The 22419-nt window shown below is 41.5% G+C and overlaps 1 protein-coding gene across 4 annotated transcripts in view; it reads left to right on the forward strand.

The window, feature by feature from the left end:
* Positions 1 to 5232: 5232 nt before the first annotated feature.
* Positions 5233 to 22419, forward strand: part of lmna (lamin A) — a 33484-nt gene continuing 16297 nt past the window's right edge. Inside the window, exons 1-2 of one of the 4 annotated variants that reach the window (XM_056381914.1) lie at positions 5233 to 5413; positions 11871 to 12259. In XM_056381914.1, coding sequence (XP_056237889.1) covers positions 11916 to 12259 — 344 coding nt within the window. In that variant the 5' untranslated portion in view covers positions 5233 to 5413; positions 11871 to 11915. Of the gene's footprint in view, positions 5414 to 8510; positions 9362 to 9870; positions 10132 to 11870; positions 12260 to 22419 lie in introns of those variants that run through there. The other 3 variants (XM_056381912.1, XM_056381911.1, XM_056381910.1) reach the window with 3 other exon arrangements.

Genomic DNA, 22419 nt, shown 5'->3' on the forward strand with positions numbered 1-22419 from the left:
CACAGTAGTGCTGTTTCTCTTTTTTCCCCCATGAAAGGCTGACTGGCATCTTTTTGGGAGATGCTGTGGTTTACTGTGCCGCAGAGACACACACACCAACCTCTTTGTCCGAGAGTCCATGCAAATATTGCTTCCACCTATATGGACAGTATCTGTCTTTCAAAGAGGACAGGCTTAATAGGCTGTGAAGACATGTCTGAGAATCCCTAAAGGACATCCCTTTGACTTCCATGGCCAGATGTCCTTTTCAAGACTTTTCTGGTGCCCCGCTGTCACTTGAATGAGGCTTCTGCGAGCACAAAGGGACATGTTGGCTAAGCACCACGTGCTGATGCCATAATGAACGGGCTCTCAGGGATGATGTAAGACCTCATGCAAATGATACCACATCTTGTGCTCATAAGCTGATGGGAGCCCTGAAGTTGATCAGCTGAACAAATGAAACAGAACATGCAGAGGCCACTTCGTGTGTGGGGTTTTGTCGCTTCTATTTTTTTTCTGTTACTTGTTTATTTGTTTAGGTGTTTGCTCATGTTTGTTTTTATTTGTTGTCTTCGCTGTTGAGATATTCCTTTCAAGGAAGAGCAGGCCGAAGCAGCAGCAGACGGACGGCGCATAATGACGATACGATAAAACAAAAAAAACATAAAAACAATAGTTAAAGAAAAAAGAGTAAAGGGGTTGGAGAGTACAATTATAATGTAAGAACATCATTATACATCATTATAAACTGTGTGTTTCTTTAAGCTCATGTTTTATCAACAGTTTGTTGAGTTTCTCTGCAGGTTTATCCACCGTGCAGGGATCCTGGTTCTGATGCCTTTCCCTCCCAAACTTACATCTTTAGGGTAAGTCAGCGAAAGTCACTGCACTAAGCTCCAGTGTTATTACTCAAACGTGGAAGTCGATGTGTATGACGAGCTCACAGATGTAAAACTTCCCTTTCTTTGAATAATCCAAGACACGACTTGACAGGACATGGACCCTGTAAAAGGGATGAGTTATTGCTGTTGGCTTCGAACAAAGCCAAACTCACATGGTATCAGTCTAATCTGAATGTAATTCAATTCAGATTCATTCAATCCGAGCATTGTTACATTGCCTGGGGCTTTGATCAGCGAGCAGTGTGAGCCACAAGACAAGTACACTCTTTACAAACCTATTGTTTGTCTGTGTGAGGGCGTGAGACCACTAAGAGTGTTGTCCTATCCCCGAACTTTGGCTGTTTTTCAGGGCCACAACTAACAACTGATTATTTTCATTAATCATGAATCTGTTTTATTTGTGTTAATCAACTATTATTTTATTCTATAAAATGTGGAAAATAGTGGGAAACTGCTAATGACATCTTCAAATAGCTTGTTTTGTCCAAATAATATGCCAGAACCCAAAGATATTTTATACAGAATTAACAGACAAAACAGACAAAAACAGCAAAAGTAATTGATGATCAAAATCATTGTTGACAAATTTTCTGATTAATTATCTTATTGTTTCAGCCCTACTTTTTTCATCTGTAAACACGGTGCACAACAGCTTGACTGCAAACACTCAGGCAAGAACAAGTGAAACACAACCATGCATATGAAGCGGTTGACCCACACACACATACACACTCTCACCTCACCCTCTGACAACAAACACACACACACACACACACACACACACACACACACACATGCACTGGGATGTTGTGATTGGGAGAGCTGGTGTCAGCTGGGAATATGAGTCAGGTAGTATGACTTCATTGCTTTTTACGGGTATTAGGTCATCTCTCTCACTCACTTTCCCCCCCACCCCACCCACCCACCCCTCCCCCACCCCACCCCCCCGGCTGCCTCTCTAATCACATTGATGCTGTGGAGCTAGTGACACGCCTAGTGATGAGTAAGGCTCACCTCACCACTTGCTTCCCGTATGGTGGTGATCTCACGCTCGTCACAGACCCCTTTGAACTCAAGGGTCCTCACTTTATTCTTGGCATCCGTTTCTCATTTCATTGACTGTATTTCAGACAATGTCAGTTGATTCAGATATTGAAAGTTGCTGTTTTAATCTGCAAAAGGATGAAGTCACAGGATCAGTTCCACGCTATAAAATTACTGATTGGGTCACATTTGAATAAAGAAATGTTGCTACTAAATTCTGCTGGCATGTTAGAAATCCAACCTCTCACATGCCACTTGCACTTAATGAAGCTCTGATGCGCTTTAACCTTTTTTTATATCAAGAACAAAATACAAATCAGATGGGCTTTAAAACCGTTACTGTAATTCTCAGACATGTTTCATCATGGATGGAAAGTAACTGAGTACATTGATGTGAGAACTACTCAAGTAGAATTTTACACATTTTTATTCTTCCTAAAACCACTGGTGGAAAGTAACAAAATACATTTATTCAGGTAATGTACTGCAGTACAAATCAGAGGTATTTGTACTTGTGTATTTCTATTTTGTACTTCTACTCCATTTAATCTCAGAGGGAAATAATAACTAGTGTAACTACACTACATTTGTTTGACACCTGCAGTTACTGGTTACTTTGTAGATTCAGATATTAATCACAAAACCAATGATCAGCTTAAGAAATATGATGCATTTTTATGTGTTAACTACATAACAGATAAAGTAGTTAAAATGACCTTCACTTTTACCAGCCACAACATTAAAATGCACATATAATACAATAATGTAATATATATACAATAGTATAACATTGTGGAAGGGGCATGTTTGATATTTCAAGTACATTTTGCTGCTCATATTCTTTATTTTTAGTAATAGTAGTAGTAAAGTAAAATTTTCAATGGAGGATTTTAACATTGTGGTATTTCTACTTTTCCTTAAATAAAAAGTTTTGAATTGGCTTTAACTGCTGCCTAACACTTCTTCTCCAAATAATACATGTTATTGAAATAATCTATGTTTTATCTGTTGTTTTTAATGTGCGGTGAAGCCGAGGACTGTAATGAGCTGGACCGCGCTACATGAGGAACAACTAGAGGACCGGCTCTTAAATGGAAGATGAATCTGGACTCCAGTACACTTGATGAACAGACTGTCCCAACTTTTTTGATGTTTTTCAATTGTATTATTTTTTATCTTTTGTTTTTAATATAAATGTACCCAGGACTCAGTTGACAGCAGTACTAGGTGGATTATCATTGGGAAATAAAGTAAATTGAATTGAAATGAATTGAACAGGTAAATTAATTTATTTTTATCTTTATATAACAGAACACTCTGAAAGCTGTCGGTGAAAATAACGAACTACATTCACTCAAGTATACGCCTACTGTACTGAAATATATTTTTGAGGTACTTGTACTCTCTGAGTCTTTCCATTTTATACTACTTTATACGTATACTCTATTAGGAGAATATTGGACTTTTTAGTCAACTCCATTTATTTAATAGTTATAGTTACTAGCTAGTTTTTAAATTAAGATTTAACACACAAACCATCATCAGTTTCTGAAATATAATGCAGTTACAAATCAATATACCCGACAGTGTTAAGAAGTGCTCAAAGTGCAGTTCTGAAAGCAGGACTTGAACTTGTAATGGAGTACAGGATAGAGTTACTTTTTGTCGATTGGTCTCCTGGACGCTGTGTCATCACAGTGCCAGACACGTTTACTGTGTGGATCCACTTCTGTAGACAAATGTGCCCTGAAAGCTAAAATGTGGATGTTAAGGTTCTTTTCGTGGGTTCTGTTCTCCTAATGGGACATTCCGGAGGGTACAGCTTTGTACCAAAACTTCGAAATATGTACATCTTTGTTGGCTGGATTATGCAATCACTTCCAAGCTACAGATGACAAACTAATACTATCCTGAAGGTAGAGTATTAGTGTCAGAGTGGGCTGCAGTCACAGCAAGCATGGGCGCATTCTCAGGCTTTGTTTTCTCAGAGATCAGGATGCCTCCGAGTGACCCACAGTCCTGCTCCATCATTTATGAATATTGTGAATGTAAACAAACCATTTACAGCTCAGTGACATAGGTCATGTAAAATTCATGCTCATCTGTTACATAATGATAAGCTTACCCATGAAGAGCTCTGTAAAATATCTCCAGCAGCACACTTCAGATGTTTTTAATTTGTGTTTTTGTTTGTATTTAGAATGAGTTTGGGATCACAGGGAATTAAACTGACTGCGCCATTCAACTGGACCATCTGTACAGCTTGATAGTGGCAGTCGTGCTGGTAAAGTTGCCTTGAGGAATAGTTGTATGATGCTCCCTGGCTGCCTGTTTAATTAAATTATCAATTCATGTGAAACCCAGCTCAGGTCAGTATATCACTCACTGCCAAAGAGGGGTCCTTGGAGTCACAGGGGCCCCTCAGGGCTCTCCAGGGGGTCCTGAGTAAAATTAATACCACAGTTATTTCATTTATTTCAAGCCACTGACAGACAAGTTTATTGATGATGGTTAAGATAACAGATATCTGAATTGTGGCGTGAAATAATAACATTTTCCTCAGGCAAAGAAGACAAAAAATGAAATTAGTAATCAGCGGTGGGGGAAATAATAACATCCTTTACTAAAAAAAAAAAGCAATACCACAATGTAATTCCATTGACATTTAAGTACACTTTTCTGCTAATATTGTGTACTTTTAATAAAGTGAATTTTTGAATTGACAGATTCAAAAAAGATTTAAATGGAAACTGAAAAAAATACCTATAGATAGATAGATAGATAGATAGATAGATAGATAGATAATTGACTTAGTGATATTTACTTAAGTAAAAGTGTGTGAGTAGCATTAGCAAAATGTACTTACCGTCACAGAAAATAGTCCCCAGTGGACACTTCTGTATTATAACGTTGGTTTAAGGAACTGTGGCCGGTTGTTTAGCTGAAGTTAGAATAGGATTGAATAGAATAGGATCGAATAGAATAGGATCGAATAGAACTGGATTGAACATTATATATAAAATTGTCATGTTGCTGAAAGGAAAATCTTAATTTGTGAAGTAAAAACAGTGTAACCTGTCCCCTCGAGCAGAAACACTCAAATAAAGTACAAGTACCTCAAAATTGTACTTAACTGCAGTACTTGAGTTGACTTTATTAAAAATCCTCAGCAGCTAAAAGTAATGACGACACGAAGCGACAGCAGAGCGTTAATTACGGTCGCCAGGTGGCGCCTATAGGCTGCATTGTAATTAGCAGAGACTGGCAGGCTAATCAAGTGTGTTGATGCGCAGGTGTCTGTTGGCTGCGCGCGCGGCTCGGTGGAGTTCATCCTCCCGGACTTGTTTCAAAGAAGAACCGGTCCTGTGGATAAGATCAGGGTCAAGTGGACTGCCGACAGTCGGGGGGGTCAGCGGTGACGGTGGAGAGGGGAGACATGTTTTAAAGCGACTTCAGAAGAGCCTGTTTCCTACTAAAGAGAACAGGTAAGAGACGCTCATTATTTCGCGGGTTTACGGTGGTGGGTCTTTAGTTTGGGTCCTTGTTTGGTGAGAGACTAAACCAGGCAGGCAGCGTGTCGCATCAGTTCATGAACTCTATGACCCGTGTTGAGGGATATCGCCCACAAGTTTCCATTCAGCGTGTCAGCCAGTGGATGGCGCTTCGCATCTTCCCTGTAGAAAGCGCTTGTGAATGACTTGACGTTGTGCCTCTGTGCAGACAGACAGACAGACAGACAGACAGCAGGGAAGACAGGGGGCGTCAGACAGGCACAGAGCGCGAGCTGCTGCAGCCATTCCTGTGGAAAACAGGCAGCACTACAAGGATGTGCTCTCAGTTTAATAGGTAAAATAATGCAGTCAATTACAATAAATCCTGCCTCCGTGGAGAGATGAAATGTTTGCTTCTTCAACTTTATCCAGCTCTATGGAGACCGGTGAACTGCATCACGTGACGTTGAAGGTGTTGATGATATTTTGTCCACACCTTTTTATATGAATGCCTGTTGTCAGGTTGTGTTTTCTGTCAGTATAGTGGCTCCCATCTTTTTGAATATGGAGAACATTTAAAGGAAAGTTTTGTTAATGCAACACTCACATGCTCGTGTATAAAACCTACAGCTGCCAGTTTCTGTTACAACTGCAGACAGGTGACACATTAAAGGAAAAACCTGAAAAAACAAGTGGAAAAGATTCATCAGAGCAGGCTACAGTTTTCCAGTCCTCAACTGCAGCCTCAGATTTCTGTCCTTGTGCTGACGGGACCTGAACCTGACGTGTGGTTCTGCTGTTGTTGACCATCCACCTCAAGGTTCAAGGTGTTGTGCACCTGAGATGCTTTTCCACTCCCCACATTGATAGGAGTGGTTATCTGAGTTAGCGTAGCCTCAGAGTTGTACTTGAGCGTGTTAAAGCACAGAGGTAGTCCCGACCACACTCTGTATTTTCACTTCACTGTTACAGAGTTGATGAGACCCTGGCAAAGAGGTGCTGGTGGAAACACCTGTGATTCCAAAGGTGAGATTTTCACCACTGCAGCATCCAGAGGAGCAGGAATAAGATTTTTAAAACTTAGAGTAGTTAAAGATTGTTCAGCCTGGATGTGGATATTCTGTCCCATCTACAGTTCCCTCAGTTTCCCTCAGGGAGAGTTACTTGTTCCTCAGTCATGGTTTATCTGTTCAGACCCACCCAGTTCAGAACAGTCTCTTATCGGAGAGATTGTGATGCTCATCCCAGCAACATTTATTCCACATTACCAGTACTTCATGAAAAATTATAAAATTAATTTACATAAGACTGGAGGCCTACATGATCATTTGCATGGTAAGCAAAACGAAAGCTCACAAAGCAACAATAGTTTGACATTTCAGTACATTACAGTAAATGCTCTGTGGATAGAAATGAACAGAATATCAAACTATTATTTAGCTTGTATCAAACAACCAAACAAAGAAAGATGAACAGAAGTTTAGTTTCTAACCTTAACTGTTTCCAAAGCACAGCAGGCTCTCGTTCATTGGTTAGAGATATGGCATATTTTATTAATGATTAAAGCAGATATATGAACAATGGTTTTTTGAACAAGAGAGATAACGGTGAGAGAATTAAAGCTGCTGCTGAGGTACAAAACGAGCAGATACAGACTCAAGGACAGTTTACTGTTTCTGACTGTTTGTCAAATGAAAGATTAATGCTCCTGTGAACTGTTAAATTATACAAATGAGTCATCGTTATTTCACCGTGTTATCTGGAAAATAATCTGTACATGAGGGACTGTAGGCCTGCTCAGGAAATGGAGAAAAAGGGAGATAAGGGATGAAAAACAGGAGCTGTTGTATGTACTGCAGAGCATGTGTGAGCTTCAGGTTTTGAAACTGGAATGGGAGCCCTGATTCAGTAGACTCTGTTTACTTGGCTTCAGAATATTCTGACGAGATGACTCTCGCACCATATTTTCTCCTGCTGAAAGTCGTCTGTGTAATCACTCTTTTCTCCCAGGAGAGCAGCAAGCCAGTGGCTCATGATGGAGAAATAAAACCTTCAGATTGCACAACAGGCACGCCTTGTGTTTTCTGCCGCCTGCTTGGAATGTCATGAGGGCAGAGAGAGAGAAAGACGGGAAGAGAACTCATTGCAACCCTTTGTTCAGTACTTGTCTCGCCTGGTGAGTTGCACCACAGTCTGTCATGCCCGTTCCTGTCTTTGGAGTTGATGAGTGGATCTGGGATTCAGACTATGTCAGACGAGTGGCTAAAGATATGAAAGCATTGGTGTTTGTTGGCAGTCGAAAAATGATTGTTTACTTTTTGAGTTTGTCAAATCTCATTATTCAAAGGTGCCATATAGTTTTTGCTATTGCTACACAGCCAGCATTAGCATTAACAGCTGTTTACTCACCAGACTAGAAGAAACTTTGTGTTCAGCATCAAACTTCATTCCTTTACTTGCCAAGATCTGTCTCCAGCAACGCTAATGTTCACCAAGCCCAGGGCTAGCTGGTTAGCATGCTAGCTTCACTAGATATCTCCACAACACACTACATAGATGTAGACTGTTATTTCTTCACATTCTGCTGATAGCTTTAGTTCATTTTTGAATTTTTTTCGTATATAACAACTTTTCAAAGCAGCATCCGAATGATCTATAGCAATTATCATTATGTCTTGCATCACTTTCAAAAATATCCTCTCGATGTCACACATTTTGCCCGTGTTGGACAATATTTAATCAGTACCTTGGGGAGTAAGAGCAAAGATCCAATAGGTGTAAATGCATCCCTGTGCAATTTACTGGAAAAATTGAGAGCTGAATCAATTAGATGTGCTACAGACAATTAATCGTCAATTAATTTGCTAATAATTTGACTCAACACAAAACACTTGCTGATAACAGCCTCTTAAATGTGAATATTTAGTGTTTTTCTTAATTTTAATATCTTTGTAAAAAAGAAAATGACTTTAAAATCATGGTTACGTTTTTTTACGGTAAGTTTTCTTGCCTCTTGTAGCTAAAATGTTTTGCGGCCATGTTCATAGAAGAAGCTGATAATTACAAACAGCAAGAAATGAAGGCATTAGGTTTGCCTTTAAAACCAAGAAGTGGAGAGTTTTAAACAGTGAGTTCATTATTGATAAACCACCTGCAGATTTGTTCTGTGGTATCGGAGAAAATGTCAGTTTTCACAATTTTCCATCTAGTTTATTGTAGTTTGTGCCCAGAGAACATAAACAGAACAGAGGAAGATTCATAAAGGAGAGATGTTCGGCTGCCAGCCAGGCATTCTTGTCTCAGTGTGACTTCCATGGAAACGAGGGGCTGAAAAGCTTGAAATGGAGAGATAGAGAGAAGGTTAGAGGAAGGAGGAGAGGCGGAGAGCAGGAGGACGCTGGAAAAATGAGCTGCTTGTACAAGGACGTGTGACTCAGAGTGGCCGCTTCAGAGACTGACGGCTCCTTTCCACTGCAAGGCCACACCGGAGCCAGGATACTCCCTTACAGCCACTGAGCCTGCCCCATGCCCAAAAACAGATGCTGTCTTGCCCCCTTGTTTAACCACAGGCGAATACAAAGTAACACACACACACACACACGAATGGACAAACCTCCATTTCCATGGTGAGGAGATGCATACACACACAGACACACACAGAAAACGTCTTTTTCTCCTGCATCAGAACTTGATTGGACCTGTGACTCCATTAACTCCACCCCAAGGAAATAAATATAAGACCAGAATCAACTTGGATTTGAGTGTCAGAGCTTTGCACTTTCAAGATGACTTGTGGGAATTATTCTATCATTCACTGGGAATATAATATGAAATATTTTTGGACTTTTTCCTCCATGGAGTCGATGGACGAGCTCGCTGACAGGTTATTATTGTTCTGCCATGGATAACAGCTGAGCCCTGCTACGAGGAGATCAATGATATGTATGTATTTGACGTGTTTGATTTCCATGCTATGTTTGTTTGAGTGTCCTAAGTTCAGCTCTGGTCCTTTCTGCAGCCCTGAGGATTTTTCTTTTCACTGTATAAGACCGAAGCAGAAATTCCTCTTCCATGTGTTTGCTTTAGAGTCGGCTGTCACGGCTGTTTTCAACCAGAAAAGTGGGCTAAGAATGTATTCCTCATAGCAGCAGGGAAGCAGGATCAGGGTGAGAGTCGCACATTCACACACTTTCATCCACCTGGGAGCTGTTCAGTATCATCAGTGTCACCGCGTTTTATTGACAGACCACTTGCACCAGTCGCTGAGGTCAGTCTGTCTGCGAGGGCGCTGTCTGAGTGAAATGAGAGAGGAAAAGATATGGCCAGTGCAGGGAGAGATAAAGCTCAGCAGCTGCTCTGTGTGCGCACACACACAACACACACACACACACACACACAGTCTTTCTAGTGTGAGTCGTTGCCCCACCCTCCTTTATTTGCTCCCGCCCCTCTCCCTCTTCAGCAGTAGGTACATGTGCAGTGAGCGACAGCTAGGAAAGCAGTTCAGGGCACGAGCCAAAGGCACACACACCCACCAGCACAGAGCAAGACTGCATTATTCAACGGATCCTCTTCTCTCCGCTCCTCTGGGGTATGGCACACACACTCTCACAGCAGCTTACACACACTCACACCAGTACTCAACTTCCAGAAAGGTCCTGTACAGTCAGTCCTTCAGCAGGCTGCAGTCGAGAGGTTCTCACACAACCGAGGTAAGGTTCAGAGTTTCCACAGATCTCCGTCTCCCTCTGAGACTTCATGTCGGTCACACTGATAAACAGTGCTTGTTTAACTTGTTCAGTCAGCTCAAAGCCGTCTTCATTGTCATTTTGGCGAGGAGTGGCGTGGAATAAGTTTGTTACTTGTAAAAGTTTTCCTTTTTTTTTTTTTAATGTCTGCTGTTACTGAAGAGTGGAACATCAGACAGCACATTTTGGGAGCTTAAATGGATGCTTCATTTATTCAAAGTTAGTCCAGAGAGTACTTGTGAGTGTATGGGTTTGCTCCTGTGGGCGTGTGCACACATCATGTGCATGCATGTGTGCGCCATCCCACCCACATGGGCGTGCAAGTCCTTGTGTGCACTTTTGGTAATGGGCGGTGAGGGGATGGATGGCAAAGTTTGGTGCATCCACCCACTCCTGAGCCGAACCGGAGAAGGCTTTCCCGCTGTACTTTGACAAAGGGCTGTTCGGTTGTGAGTGGAGCAACTGCTGAGAAATAAAATGGCTCTTAAGCTCCACCTGTTCAGCCACAGGTGCCATCGATAACAACAGTGCTCATACGTTTATCAATATTGTCGAATTCTTCCATACTTGCTGTTTCAAGTCGGATTCATAGCTTGAGATTTTCCTTTACGATATTAGAGGTGTCTTCCATTTAAAAAAAAAAAAAAAAAAAGATTGTTCTCTTTGTTCATTTAAATCTCACTTAAATTCACTTAAATTTAATATTAGATAATTAATGAAGAAAATTCTGGATTGTAGCTTCAATGACAGAAGTCTTTAACACAGAGCCATCTCATTCATTTCACTGTTACTACACATCTAAGGAGCCGTATGTCCTTATCAGGGCATCCTGCAGTATTTGTTGATATTATGAGTCAACACTTTGGTATTATGACTGACGCTGCGGCTAGACTTCTTTTTTCCTTCTTCTTTTTTTTTTTTGTTGTTTGCCTCCATTTCACCAAAAACTGTGAAGAGCTGAGGAGGAGGAGGAGGAGATATGTTTTTATTCATTTTTCCAATGTGCAGTTGCACATTTTACGAGTGATTATAAAAACATGTAATTGCTTTGTGTTTAGCCGGTGAGCCGAAGGTGGAGGCTGGTGGAGGCTGGTGGAGGCTGGTGTTCGTAGGGAACGTGTTTGCTCAGGAGTGAGCTGCATAAAGTGGCTGAACGGCTCCTAAAACAATTTACTGGAGCCAGAGGAGAAAACAGCAAGGCGCATGTTATGACAGTGTGCTCCACTTTGCAGTGAAAATGCTGGTGTGAATAAGGGATGTTATCAGCACTAAAAGCAGGAAAAAGGCAAGGAAACGGTACCTCCTTCTTTTATAAAATAATAGCAGTTATCTGAAGTCCTAACAAACAACAAGTAAAGAAAACAGAGATTACGTTCCTGTGAATCAGTTCTGCCTCTGGAAATCACTTTTAACTCTTAGGTATTAAATGAAGCTTTAGAGATGGGCTCACTGACTGGAAAAAGGATCTTGGAATATATTGTCATGCAGTCATGAAGGCGGGCTGCCCAGACAAGGATCAGGTTTATTCAAGTTATTCATTTTCTCACTATAACTCTATTAAAGTTTAACATGTGACTCAGTCCGTGGTTTGGTGCACTGCGTTTCCAGGGAAGACAGTCCTAGATACGCCTTGTAGTTTCACTGTGGATGCCACTGTGGATACCATAGTTTTCATTAACTCTTCTCGCCCTCCTCCCCCACAGCCAGTGACTCACCCCCTCTGCACCTCTTGCTGAGCCATTATTGCCATGGAAACCCCGAGCCAGAAACGCACCAGCCGTGGTCACACCACCACCCTCTCGCCGGCCCGCATCACCAGGCTGCAGGAGAAGGAGGACCTGTGCAACCTCAATGACCGCCTGGCGGTGTACATCGACAAGGTGCGTTCGCTGGAGGCAGAGAATGCCGGGCTGCGGCTGCGCATCACTGAGTCCGAGTCCTCAGTCACCCGCGACCTGTCGGGCATGAAGACAGCCTATGAGACAGAGCTGGCCGACGCCCGCAAGACCCTGGACCAGGTTGCCAAGGAGCGAGCACGCCTGCAGCTGGATCTGGGCAAGATCAGGGAGGAGCACAAGGAGCTTAAAGCCAGGTAGGAGGAGCATGATAGGGCGGAGCTTGAATGGGAGGGGCTATAGTACAACAGTGGTGTACATACAGCACATGTTGTCATATTTATTGAAAATAATGTATTTTAGCTTATAGCAACATGCAGTTAGTACTTGGTGCATCTCTCAGAATTTTCTGTCAGTGCACTGTTAAATGCATGGGAATAAAAGAGGCTTTCATGTGGTTGTAACCATCCATAAACCTTTCAAGAAGTGCTGCAGTACAGATGACATAACATTTATTTGCTGTTATCTGGTTCCTCTGTGGGGGATTCCCCAGCTTTCCTGAGATCCCACAGTAACTTAGGAATGTCTGTGACTCGGATTATAAACAAGCCCAGTGATGTGTATTGATTATCACATCAACCAGTGCAGGTTGGATGTTGCATTGGTGTCCCTTTTTAAAATCAGCATTATTCATTATGCTCCGGAGCCATCAGCGTTTCAGCTTTCTCCAGAGACTTTTATTTTTTTTTAATGTTAGTGTGTTTCCAAAGCATCTCATAGCCGTGGTTAAGGCGGCGCTGCAGTCAAAACAGCTGATTACATGGATCTGAATGCTGTAATTTTACCTTTTGTGCTGTTATGCCTCCAGTTCACACCTGTTGCTGTTGTTGTTGTGCAGTATGACTGAGGTGGTGCAACACCCTCATTTTCTAGCAGGAATGCAGTGTGGAGTGTGGAGCCAGTGACATTCCTGGTGGTTAAGCTTGTATGACTCGTCATAGCAAGTTCAGTTATGTCACTTCAAGATGGTGGAAATGACACACCTCCAGCAGAATAGACTCCACCTTTAACACACAGCCTGCTCTGTGTAGTGAGGCTGACTGCTCTAATGGCAGAATGTCTTTAACCACAGTGTGTGACTCTGCTGCATAAAGCTCTGCTGTGTGATAACTTGACAAAATAGTGACAATATGGACAGAAGTGTAGAATTCACATCTGTAGTCTGCTGTACTTTGACGGAGTTAGATAAACTATTGTGCTCTGCGCAGCGAGTACAAGTCAGTGGACTGAGAAACGTGTGGAGCAAAAACTACTTTTTAAACAGTTTGTATTCATTAGAAGTAAAACAAACCAAAACTTCTGTCACTTTACATTGCAGCAGAAATATTATGTTCAGCTTCGTTACATCAAACATTTAGAGTTAACATTTTACTATCAAAAAAGTCACCTCGACCTTTGAGCAAACTTGCTACTGAAGGTGTGTGTGTGTGTGTTTGTGTGTGTGGTAGTAAATGAATGACTGGCTTAAGGTATTGTGGAGTATGATTTAGTAGAATTATATTATTTCTACTATCTCTTTTAAGATGCTTACTGACAATACAGTATGAATTTGACCTGTGACCTGCAGCCTCGTTGAATGTGTTATTGTCAGCTGTGATTTCTGCTACGTAGGTGAATGTCTGCAGACTGCTGTCACAGAGCTCAGCCATTGGTGGCTTCTTAGGAATGTGGCAACGTCTTGGCATAGTGCATCTCAGGTTAGAGGGGTCTGACAAAGTGCAACTACTAAATCTAAACTATTTGCACCCCCCCCCCCCCCCCCCCCCCTGCATTTACCTGCATGTGCTCCTATCACAGAGATTCCCTTTCCCTGTTTAGAGAGTCGAGAATGTAGAAGTAGAAACATTCAACACATGCTCTAAAATGGAAAAAGAAACTGGGTTTTAACACGACGAATTTCACTACTGAAACGTGTGTGTGTGTGTGTGTGTGTGTGTGTGTACGCGTGGTAGGGAATGCTCTCCCCCACTTACTGCTATTGTGGTCCTTTCATGAAGTTGGCATTTTTGTTGAATCGGACTGTGAGGCCTGTGAACTCAGTGGGAGTGGTTCACAGCTGCTGCATGTGGAAAGATAAATTAAAGATTTGAATAGTGTATAGGAAATGTGCCTTCAGTGTGGCTCACGTGTATTTGGCTGGTGGCCTTCATTGTGGTGTCAGTGGTGCAAAGCTCATCAATCTGTGGTGGTAAATTTGCACATGCTGTAGGTGGGTGAGGATGTTGACTTTGTTGCATGCTCCGGATAAAAGGCAGTGTGCGCCCTGCGATTGTTGAGAGAACAGTATTATCAAATTTTGTAAATGATCTCCACAGTATCCCCCTGCCTCTGTGCCTCTCCTTACTCTCCTGCTACTTGTCTAGAGAAGTAGCAACGGCTCCCGAAGCAATATTGTTTTCCAAAGGAAGCAGATCTTTTGACGCATGTGTGGTCTGGGCCGGCTTTATCTGTTATACTTCAGCCCGGCGTGTTTGGTGTTTGGTTGTCATGGAGCTCTGGGAGTCTTGGCTCGGCAGACGGGGTGGTGACTCAGAGGTTTTTCATGGCCTCTGGAATGGGCTGACTACGGACTCGCTGTAACGAGAAGTCAGGTTTATTAATACACACTGACGGGCTTCTTCTGACTCGCTGCTGAGCCGGGCCTCAGGTGGCGACAGCAACAGACGGTGGTGCAACAAACACTAAAGTGCTACGTCTCACAATATGTTGACTTTTTTGTTGATGTCCTTGGTTATTCCTCCCGAGTTTGACAGAACACACAACAACAGGTGGAGCCATCAGTGCAGTTCAGTTGACTGGACACACCTGTTTAGCCCAAAGGCACGACACTGCGTCTCTTTACAGACATGTCTTTGTATGCATAACTACTACAAGGAACACATGCTCTCCCTCCTGAGGCAACCCTTCAAACTTCTGGCCCAGAATGCCAACAATTCTCCCTGCAGCACTATTTGACTTGTAAATAATTCAAAACTGTAGAAAAAAGCAAATAACCTGGCAAAAGCAGGTGTGGGAGGAATGTGGCACTGTAAAAGAAAGTCTAAACATAAATCTCAGAGCCATGTACGCAAGTTGAGGAAGAAAAAACAGGTCAGAAAGACTCAATCTGAGCCCCTGAGCTACTGCAGGAGCCACAGAACCATGTTCGCAGGTTTGTCGAGGGCTTGTTTAGTCATCTTGCCTGTAATACTGAAATAGTGCTCCTGTCTGGTGTCTCGTGTCCAATCTAACCTCCAGCTGTGCCGCTGGCTGTGAAGCATTATCTTATGTGGGGGAACCGGCTCATCAGTGTCACTGCCAGTTCTCGTTCCTGAAGTCCTTCCTCAGCGCCCCACCCACGCAGATGTGGAACTTTGTTTTAGTTAGTTTATTTTAATTTACTTTATCAACCTTTTTTTGTTTTTTTTTTTGCAAAAGACAAATTTAAAAACTACATTAGTGTTGATTCAGTATTATCTGCTGCGTGCATGCGTCTGCATACCCACGCTATCTAAATTCAAAACCCAACACCTTTTTTATGGATATTGTAAAGGACTAAGTGACTCTCTGCTTTTGTCTGATAAGGATGAGACTCAACTGGAGCTGTTGAATAGTTAACAGCCAAGCCTTTCTCCTTTCAGTCCATTCTGAATACATAAAAGCAGGGATTTACCTGGGCTCAGTCTGCCCCGCCCGTCGGCATGGTGTGGTTCAGGGTGTGGCACCAGGTAGATGAAGCTCTTAGACGTTTGTTTTTTTCTGCTGCCAGTCTGTTGGAACAATGTAAAAATGAATCAAAGAAGTGCTGCGGTCGACGAAACGTGACGGGACATGTTCAGCTGCAGACTGAAAAAGATCCAGTCTTGTACTTCACATGCTCTTAATGTTGTATTCAAGGACTGATATGTAATGTTGAGGCTGACTTGTGGCATTCACAGCTATCAAAGAACACAGCAGGAAATGCATTTATCATTTAACACATTCACATTTCCTAGATTGGGAATATTTTCTTTTGCCATTTCCTTTCAGTATGTGTTGCTCCTACTAAATATGACCCACGTTTTTGCAGTTAGTGAGTGATGTCACTTATTACATTGTGTTGGATAAGATCACCCTTAGCTCTCTTTCATTAAGACTTTTTTTCCCCCACAAACTACATTTATTCATAATATCCCATTGAGGTGCAAAGCTGTATACTGCCCTTACTTCCGTTCCCCTGGCAACACGTGTACATATTTTTATTGTCCTCTCAGAGCTACACAATAGACACTGACATTCATGCTCAAAGAAAAGAAGGTGTCACATCCTAGGCAACGCTCACAATGTGATAAACAGAAACTTTAATATTCCTGTATCCTGTGAAAGGAAAATGAGGAAGTAAAAGTAGGAGAGCATGATGGAGTGGTAGCGGCAGTAGATGTCATAAGTTAGTGGTCTAGTATTAGTCATAGCTTGAGTTTCAGTGAGTAAAGTTCCTATTTTTACCTGAGGGGAAATTTTAAACTCATCTCTAAGGTAACACAGTATACATCCGTGCTATTACTGACCATGTTATGGATAACAGGAGGACTCATGTCAAGTTTGTTGAGATAAAATGTTTGTGTTCAAAGTCTCTTCCTAAAATGGACAAGAGCAAAGCTGCACTCCCCTTCTGATCGTGCAGTTAAGCCTTTGAAATGTGAAGCTTTCTTTCAATAGACTTGTGGAATCGGTGCATCATTGTTCTGGTTTTTCTTTTCTTTTTCTTTTTTTTGCTTATGCGACTGGGAAAGTACCGCTGACTGAGCAGCTCTGCCAAACGACTGTCATTATAATGACTGAGAAATCAGTGTGATGCACATAACGAAATACTGAGAGATGGAAAATATTTATATTAAGGAAACTCCAGGAAACTAATAAAAAAAAAAAATATATATATATATATACACACACACACACAATCAGTTATTATTATTGATCATAATCTGCAGAATATTTTCATGCTTAATTTTAGAAATTAGAACTGGAGAATATTTGATATTTATCCTCAGAAAGAAAATTACACAGGAAATGATTAATTATCAGAATAGTTGCAGATTCATTTTCTGTGAATTTACTGTTTGAGAGCTGCAAGAAATAATTTGTAAAAATGAAGCACAGCAGGTGAAGGATGCCTGAGTAGCTTCAGATAAGTATGGCATATTATTAGACCCAGAATCTTCCTGCCAACATCTAAAAGACTGATTATGCTGACTTTGTAAAGAATTAATGACTGTAACGAGCTGTTATTAGGTCAGTGTAATTAGTGGGGTGAAAAATGAAGCTCGCCAGGTCGCTGTGATCCTGGTATATCATGGTTTAACAGTCAGAAGTATAGACTTTGACAGGTATCTCTATCTACAGTTTACACAAATCCATTTGAACAGACACTCATGGAAGCTCAAAGTCTGACTGCTTCATTCATAATTAACTGCACCACACTGTCTGGAAAAAAGTCTCCTGGCTGCTTTTATCTTCTTTTTTTTTTTTTTTTTAGAGGAGACATTTAACATGTCAGGAAAAGCACAGGTAGAGCTGATTAAATGAACAATGGCTTTATTTGATGTACATGTGCCAGTAAGTCATGCTGTGAGCCACCACTCACAATACCAGGTATGACATGTCTTAACTTCTGCTCTGAAATATTTCTATTTCTTTTGTCAAATACATCTCTCAGTGTCAATAGCACCTTGTGGGGCAAAAGTCAAGAAACAAACTCGCATTTATCTCACAGAACTTTAACAGTTGAGCGTCACGAGCCCTGCTCCCTGACGCCAGAGACAGGCAGCAGCAGATCTCACTGTGCTGCTGTAGAGATTTTCTCATGCAGTTTGATCACATCCTCCTCTCTTCTTCTGGCTGCCTCGGGGGGAAACCCTGTGTTCCCCCGCGATGATCTCAGCTTGTATTATGTGGCAGGAGACAATTGTCTGTCACGGTGAGTCATGTGAGGGCAGATGAGAGCTCAGAGAAGAGCCGGTGATTTTTGGGTGTCATCCAGCAGTGATGTAAATTAGATCACACGGCTCTTTCTTAGTGTCACAGCGTCGGGCACACCCTTTCACACTAAATAAAAATAAAACATCCAGTGCAGTGCTTTGCATATGAGTGATAAAAAATTTATATTTGAATTATCTCAAAGGGATACATGAATACGTTTTTCCTACCCAGCACATTTTTCTTTAAAATGATTGGAGACATTAAACAGCAGCAGAAGCTGCAGCAGACCATTAAACCCTGAATACAATTCTGCACTGATTTATCATATTTACATGTACAAATATTATATTACAAATATTAGAAAATTGTGAAAAATACACATCACAGTTTAAAAGATTGTGTCTTTATATACATTTTTACCAACAGCCCAACATGCAGAGAAATTTAATTTACATTGATATAAAACAGAAAAATGCATAACTGAGAAGCTGGAGCCAGAGACTGTCTGACATCTGGCAGCTGATTTTCTGGCGATGGACTAATTGATTAATTAATCGTCTTAGCTCTAGAACAGATCATTTTATTTAACAGAATTCTTTTCTAATCTTCTTTTTCTTCTGATACAGTTGGTTCATTATGTGGAGGTATAAAAGGGACACGGGTTTTTGATGGACTGTGACTGTCTGTTCACAGCAGCATTAGAGTTGCAGCACAGTTTTTATGTAACTGCCTCTGTCTTCCCACAGACGTCCTATAGATAATGCAGTAGGTGCTATAAGGCCTGGTGAGAGAACGGCTAGTCTGGTCTGGTGACTATTTGTTCCCTCAGCCTGTAACAGCATTCTCTGCAATGGAAAACAGATGGGGCAGGCCTGTAAATGTGCTGGATGGCTGCAGTGTGGAGCCGTCTCTGTTGGCTTTATTGGTGCGCGAGTAATGAGAGAGTCGGTCTTGGACTTGAGCGAATCAGAGCTGGGTACTGAGCAGAGGTTTTGGCAGGAGGTGTGTGTGTGTGTGTGTGTGTGTGTGTGTGTGTGTGTTAGAGTGGAGTTGATAGAATTAGAGTTTCCATAGAGCCTTCAGATCCAGCCAAACCCATGATGACTCACTTGCACATGGAGAGGGAAAATCACTTTAAGATGGTGGGACTTTCTCTCTCTCCCTCCCTCTCCTTCCCTCTCTCTATCTTTCCTTAACTTGCTCACTCACTCCCTCTCCCCAAAAGACCTTCCCCTATGGATAGTGGGCAAGGTGGGTGCACTGTAACCTCAACCCCCCCCCCCACCCCCCAAAATCTGGTTGGTTATGTAACAATTGTTCCGTTTCCTGAGCTACAAAAGCTCATTTACTGACATAAACGAGTTGAATGGGATGTTTGGGCTTGTTCTGCTATATGATCTAAACAGGGCACTGAGTTTGTGAGGGAGCTCTTTCAACTTTCAGTCAATCTGAGACGCCTCAGATGTTCTGCATTAACGATTGCTCTTGTTTATTACAACTGAGGAAATGTGATGAGGAGCCAAGTTTTTACATCTTGATGTGATTCCTTGTCAGTAACAGAACTTTAGTTGGATTCTCTTGATAAGCATCATTTTAACTCTTTATCACCTGTGTTGCTTTATACTCTACGCTGCTCTATTCTTTCTCAGCAAGAATTTGGAAAATAGTTTGCATGTTTTTTGGTTTTGTTTTTAGCGTGTTGCCAGATGGGTGGGGTTTGCCATGGAGAGCGCCAGAGTCGAGACAGTCACAGGAAAGCTTGGGAATGTCAGTGCAGCATCGTTTTCGGTGTTTTACAGCTCGTGCGACACTGTATGACTGTTCCTGTTGCAAAAAATACCTTTTTTTTCTCCGGGCGTGTGATGTTAGAACAGATCTCTGTCTCTGTTTGATATGCTGTGCAGTCACCAGTGAGCTCTCCTCTGTTTCCTATATGTCTGCTTTCACTGCCAGTTCACTTTGGCATCGCGTGAGAGAACCCCATCGTCAGGCTCGTCCCACAACCACAACTTGGTCACACTCCAAGCATCAAATCCCTTTTTTTTCCCCTTCATAGGCTAGCACACGTTAAAGAGTGCTGACTAGAACTCATCGCATTCACATAAACTCCATATGGGGTTTTTTTTTAGCTTACAGCTAACATTAGCGGAAGTCTCAGTTTTTATTGTAACTCAGCTGGAAAGAGCGGCGTGTCTCACCGGAGAGGAGCCTGGGATGGAGCCTGTTGCTGTAACATGGAGCGTAAGTGAGGGAGGAGATGCACCAGGGAGCTTTTCTTGTTAATGCCAATGAGAATGAAAGTTTTGGATACAAATTGGGACGCAGTTCAATCAGGAAAATGTGAATCACCAACATAAGAAGCACAATTAAACTTCTTATTGGCAGAAGTCTCTACATTTAACACACTGACGTTGAACCTGTTTTCAAAAGAATGCAAAGTCGTATTTGGTGTGTGTGAGGTTGCATTCAGAGGACAGCCGGAGAGATGATTCATTCTAATTGTAAACATACTTGGAGTTTTACACACGTTTGTCAGGTCTGATCAAGATTTTTTTTAAGATGATGAACAGGAAGTTCACAGTTGGCATAGTAACGGTTACCAAGAAGAGTTCTTATCTTGATTTAGCACTAACATTCGAGTTCTTTACTCCTGTGTTCATGTGTTCTCTTGTTTATTTAATGACACTGTAGAAACGGAGAATGAGAGGGTGAAAGTTTGTCCAGTTGCTAAACTAACACAAAGACCCGAAAACCAGCGTCTGACTCACTCTCTGATGAATCATCAGCTAATCACGCAGGAGGAACAAGGGCTGTTTGATATGCCTTTTAGAGTCTGTAGAGACACACACACACACACACACACACACACACACACACACACACACACACACACACTTTGTAACCGACGTTATCGGTGGGTGGGACATTGTTGTCTCTTTACCTTTTGACTGACACCGTGTTTGAGGAACTGTATTAACGAATGCAAATTCTTATGGGCGTGAATGGGACAAAGAAAGCAGATATAAATCTCCTCAGTTTGCAAAGTTTGTTTTGGTGACATCTTAAACAAAACCATGAGTTTGACATGAGAGTCGTCACTGTCTCCCCCTCCCTCTGTGGTTGTCTCGTCAGAAGTCAGTTCCCTGAAACCCTGAAATCAGCACCGCTCTGCGTTTGCTCTGCTTTAAGACTGGAAACACTAAGTTCCCTGTTCTCCTCTGCCGCATGTGGATGTGTACGGGTCGCCTCTGGCAAAGGCTGCGTTGTTGTTGGCTTTTGGTGATTTAACACACGCATATACACGCACACACACACAATCCCTGTGATTGTGTTCTTCATCCCAGAAAAGATACAGGAAATGGTCATGTGCCCGTCTGTCGTGTTTCTTTTGCTGCTTATTCCTGTGGGAGTTGCACAACACATTTGGAAAAGCAGAGTTGACTTGAACTAGCAGGCCTGAACGCATCACTGTTTGCCAACTCTTATTTAATACACATGTATGTATTTATTTTGTTTGCAGTTAGTGCGACAGTTTTTGATGGACTGAATGCATCTTTCTAACTATTGGTTAAAGTAGTTCATTTTATAGTTGATTTTAGATTTATGCAAATTGATGATTTGTCCTGAAATGATTAGTTTAATCGATTAGTCCATCAACTGTAAATGAATTAAACGATTAATTTTTTAACCTTAATTGTTTAAGTGAAATAAGACCGTACAGTCTCACATATGAGGATTTGTTGTTTTTCTCTTTATATTCATGGAAATTATTGCACACAAGTCTAAAAAATATATTCCTGAGCAAATGGCTGCTGCTGTAATTACTCTGATACTGAAAAAAATATAGATTCCTACTTTTTAAAAATTGTAAAAATTATTGTCATTCTTTTGTTTTGATTTTACCGCTCTGTTTCGTGTTGTTTGTTCACCTGTTACTGAACTGTTGTCACATTAACACTAGGATCTTAAAGTAGTTTTACTGATAGAGGGTTTTTGTTTGTCAAAGTCAAGTGAGGACTCAAGTGAGGACTCAACTCTGACAAACATAAATAATCGTTGCTTGTTAAGTAGTTAAATATCTGTGACGTTAAATAACTGGACGATTGGATGGACAAAAGAATTTTGAAGACACCATTTTTTTAACTTACATAAACTAAACAATTCATAAATCAAAAAAATGCTAGATTAACTGATAATGAAATGATCATTATGTATTTTACTTGTAATTAGGTGTTTTATTGTAATGGCCCATTAACACAGTATTATATTGTACTCCCGCATGTTTCCTTTGTGCCAGTTCTGTTTCTGGGCTCCTGTGCTTGTTGACTAAAACCCCATTATTCAACATCCTTCCTCTTAGTCACCTTTTCCCTGCAGTGCTCTCCACATAAAGCTGCTCTGTGAACTAAACGTAGTGGAG

This window comes from Seriola aureovittata, chromosome 7 (assembly GCF_021018895.1).
Source record: "Seriola aureovittata isolate HTS-2021-v1 ecotype China chromosome 7, ASM2101889v1, whole genome shotgun sequence".
NCBI lineage: Eukaryota > Metazoa > Chordata > Actinopteri > Carangiformes > Carangidae > Seriola > Seriola aureovittata.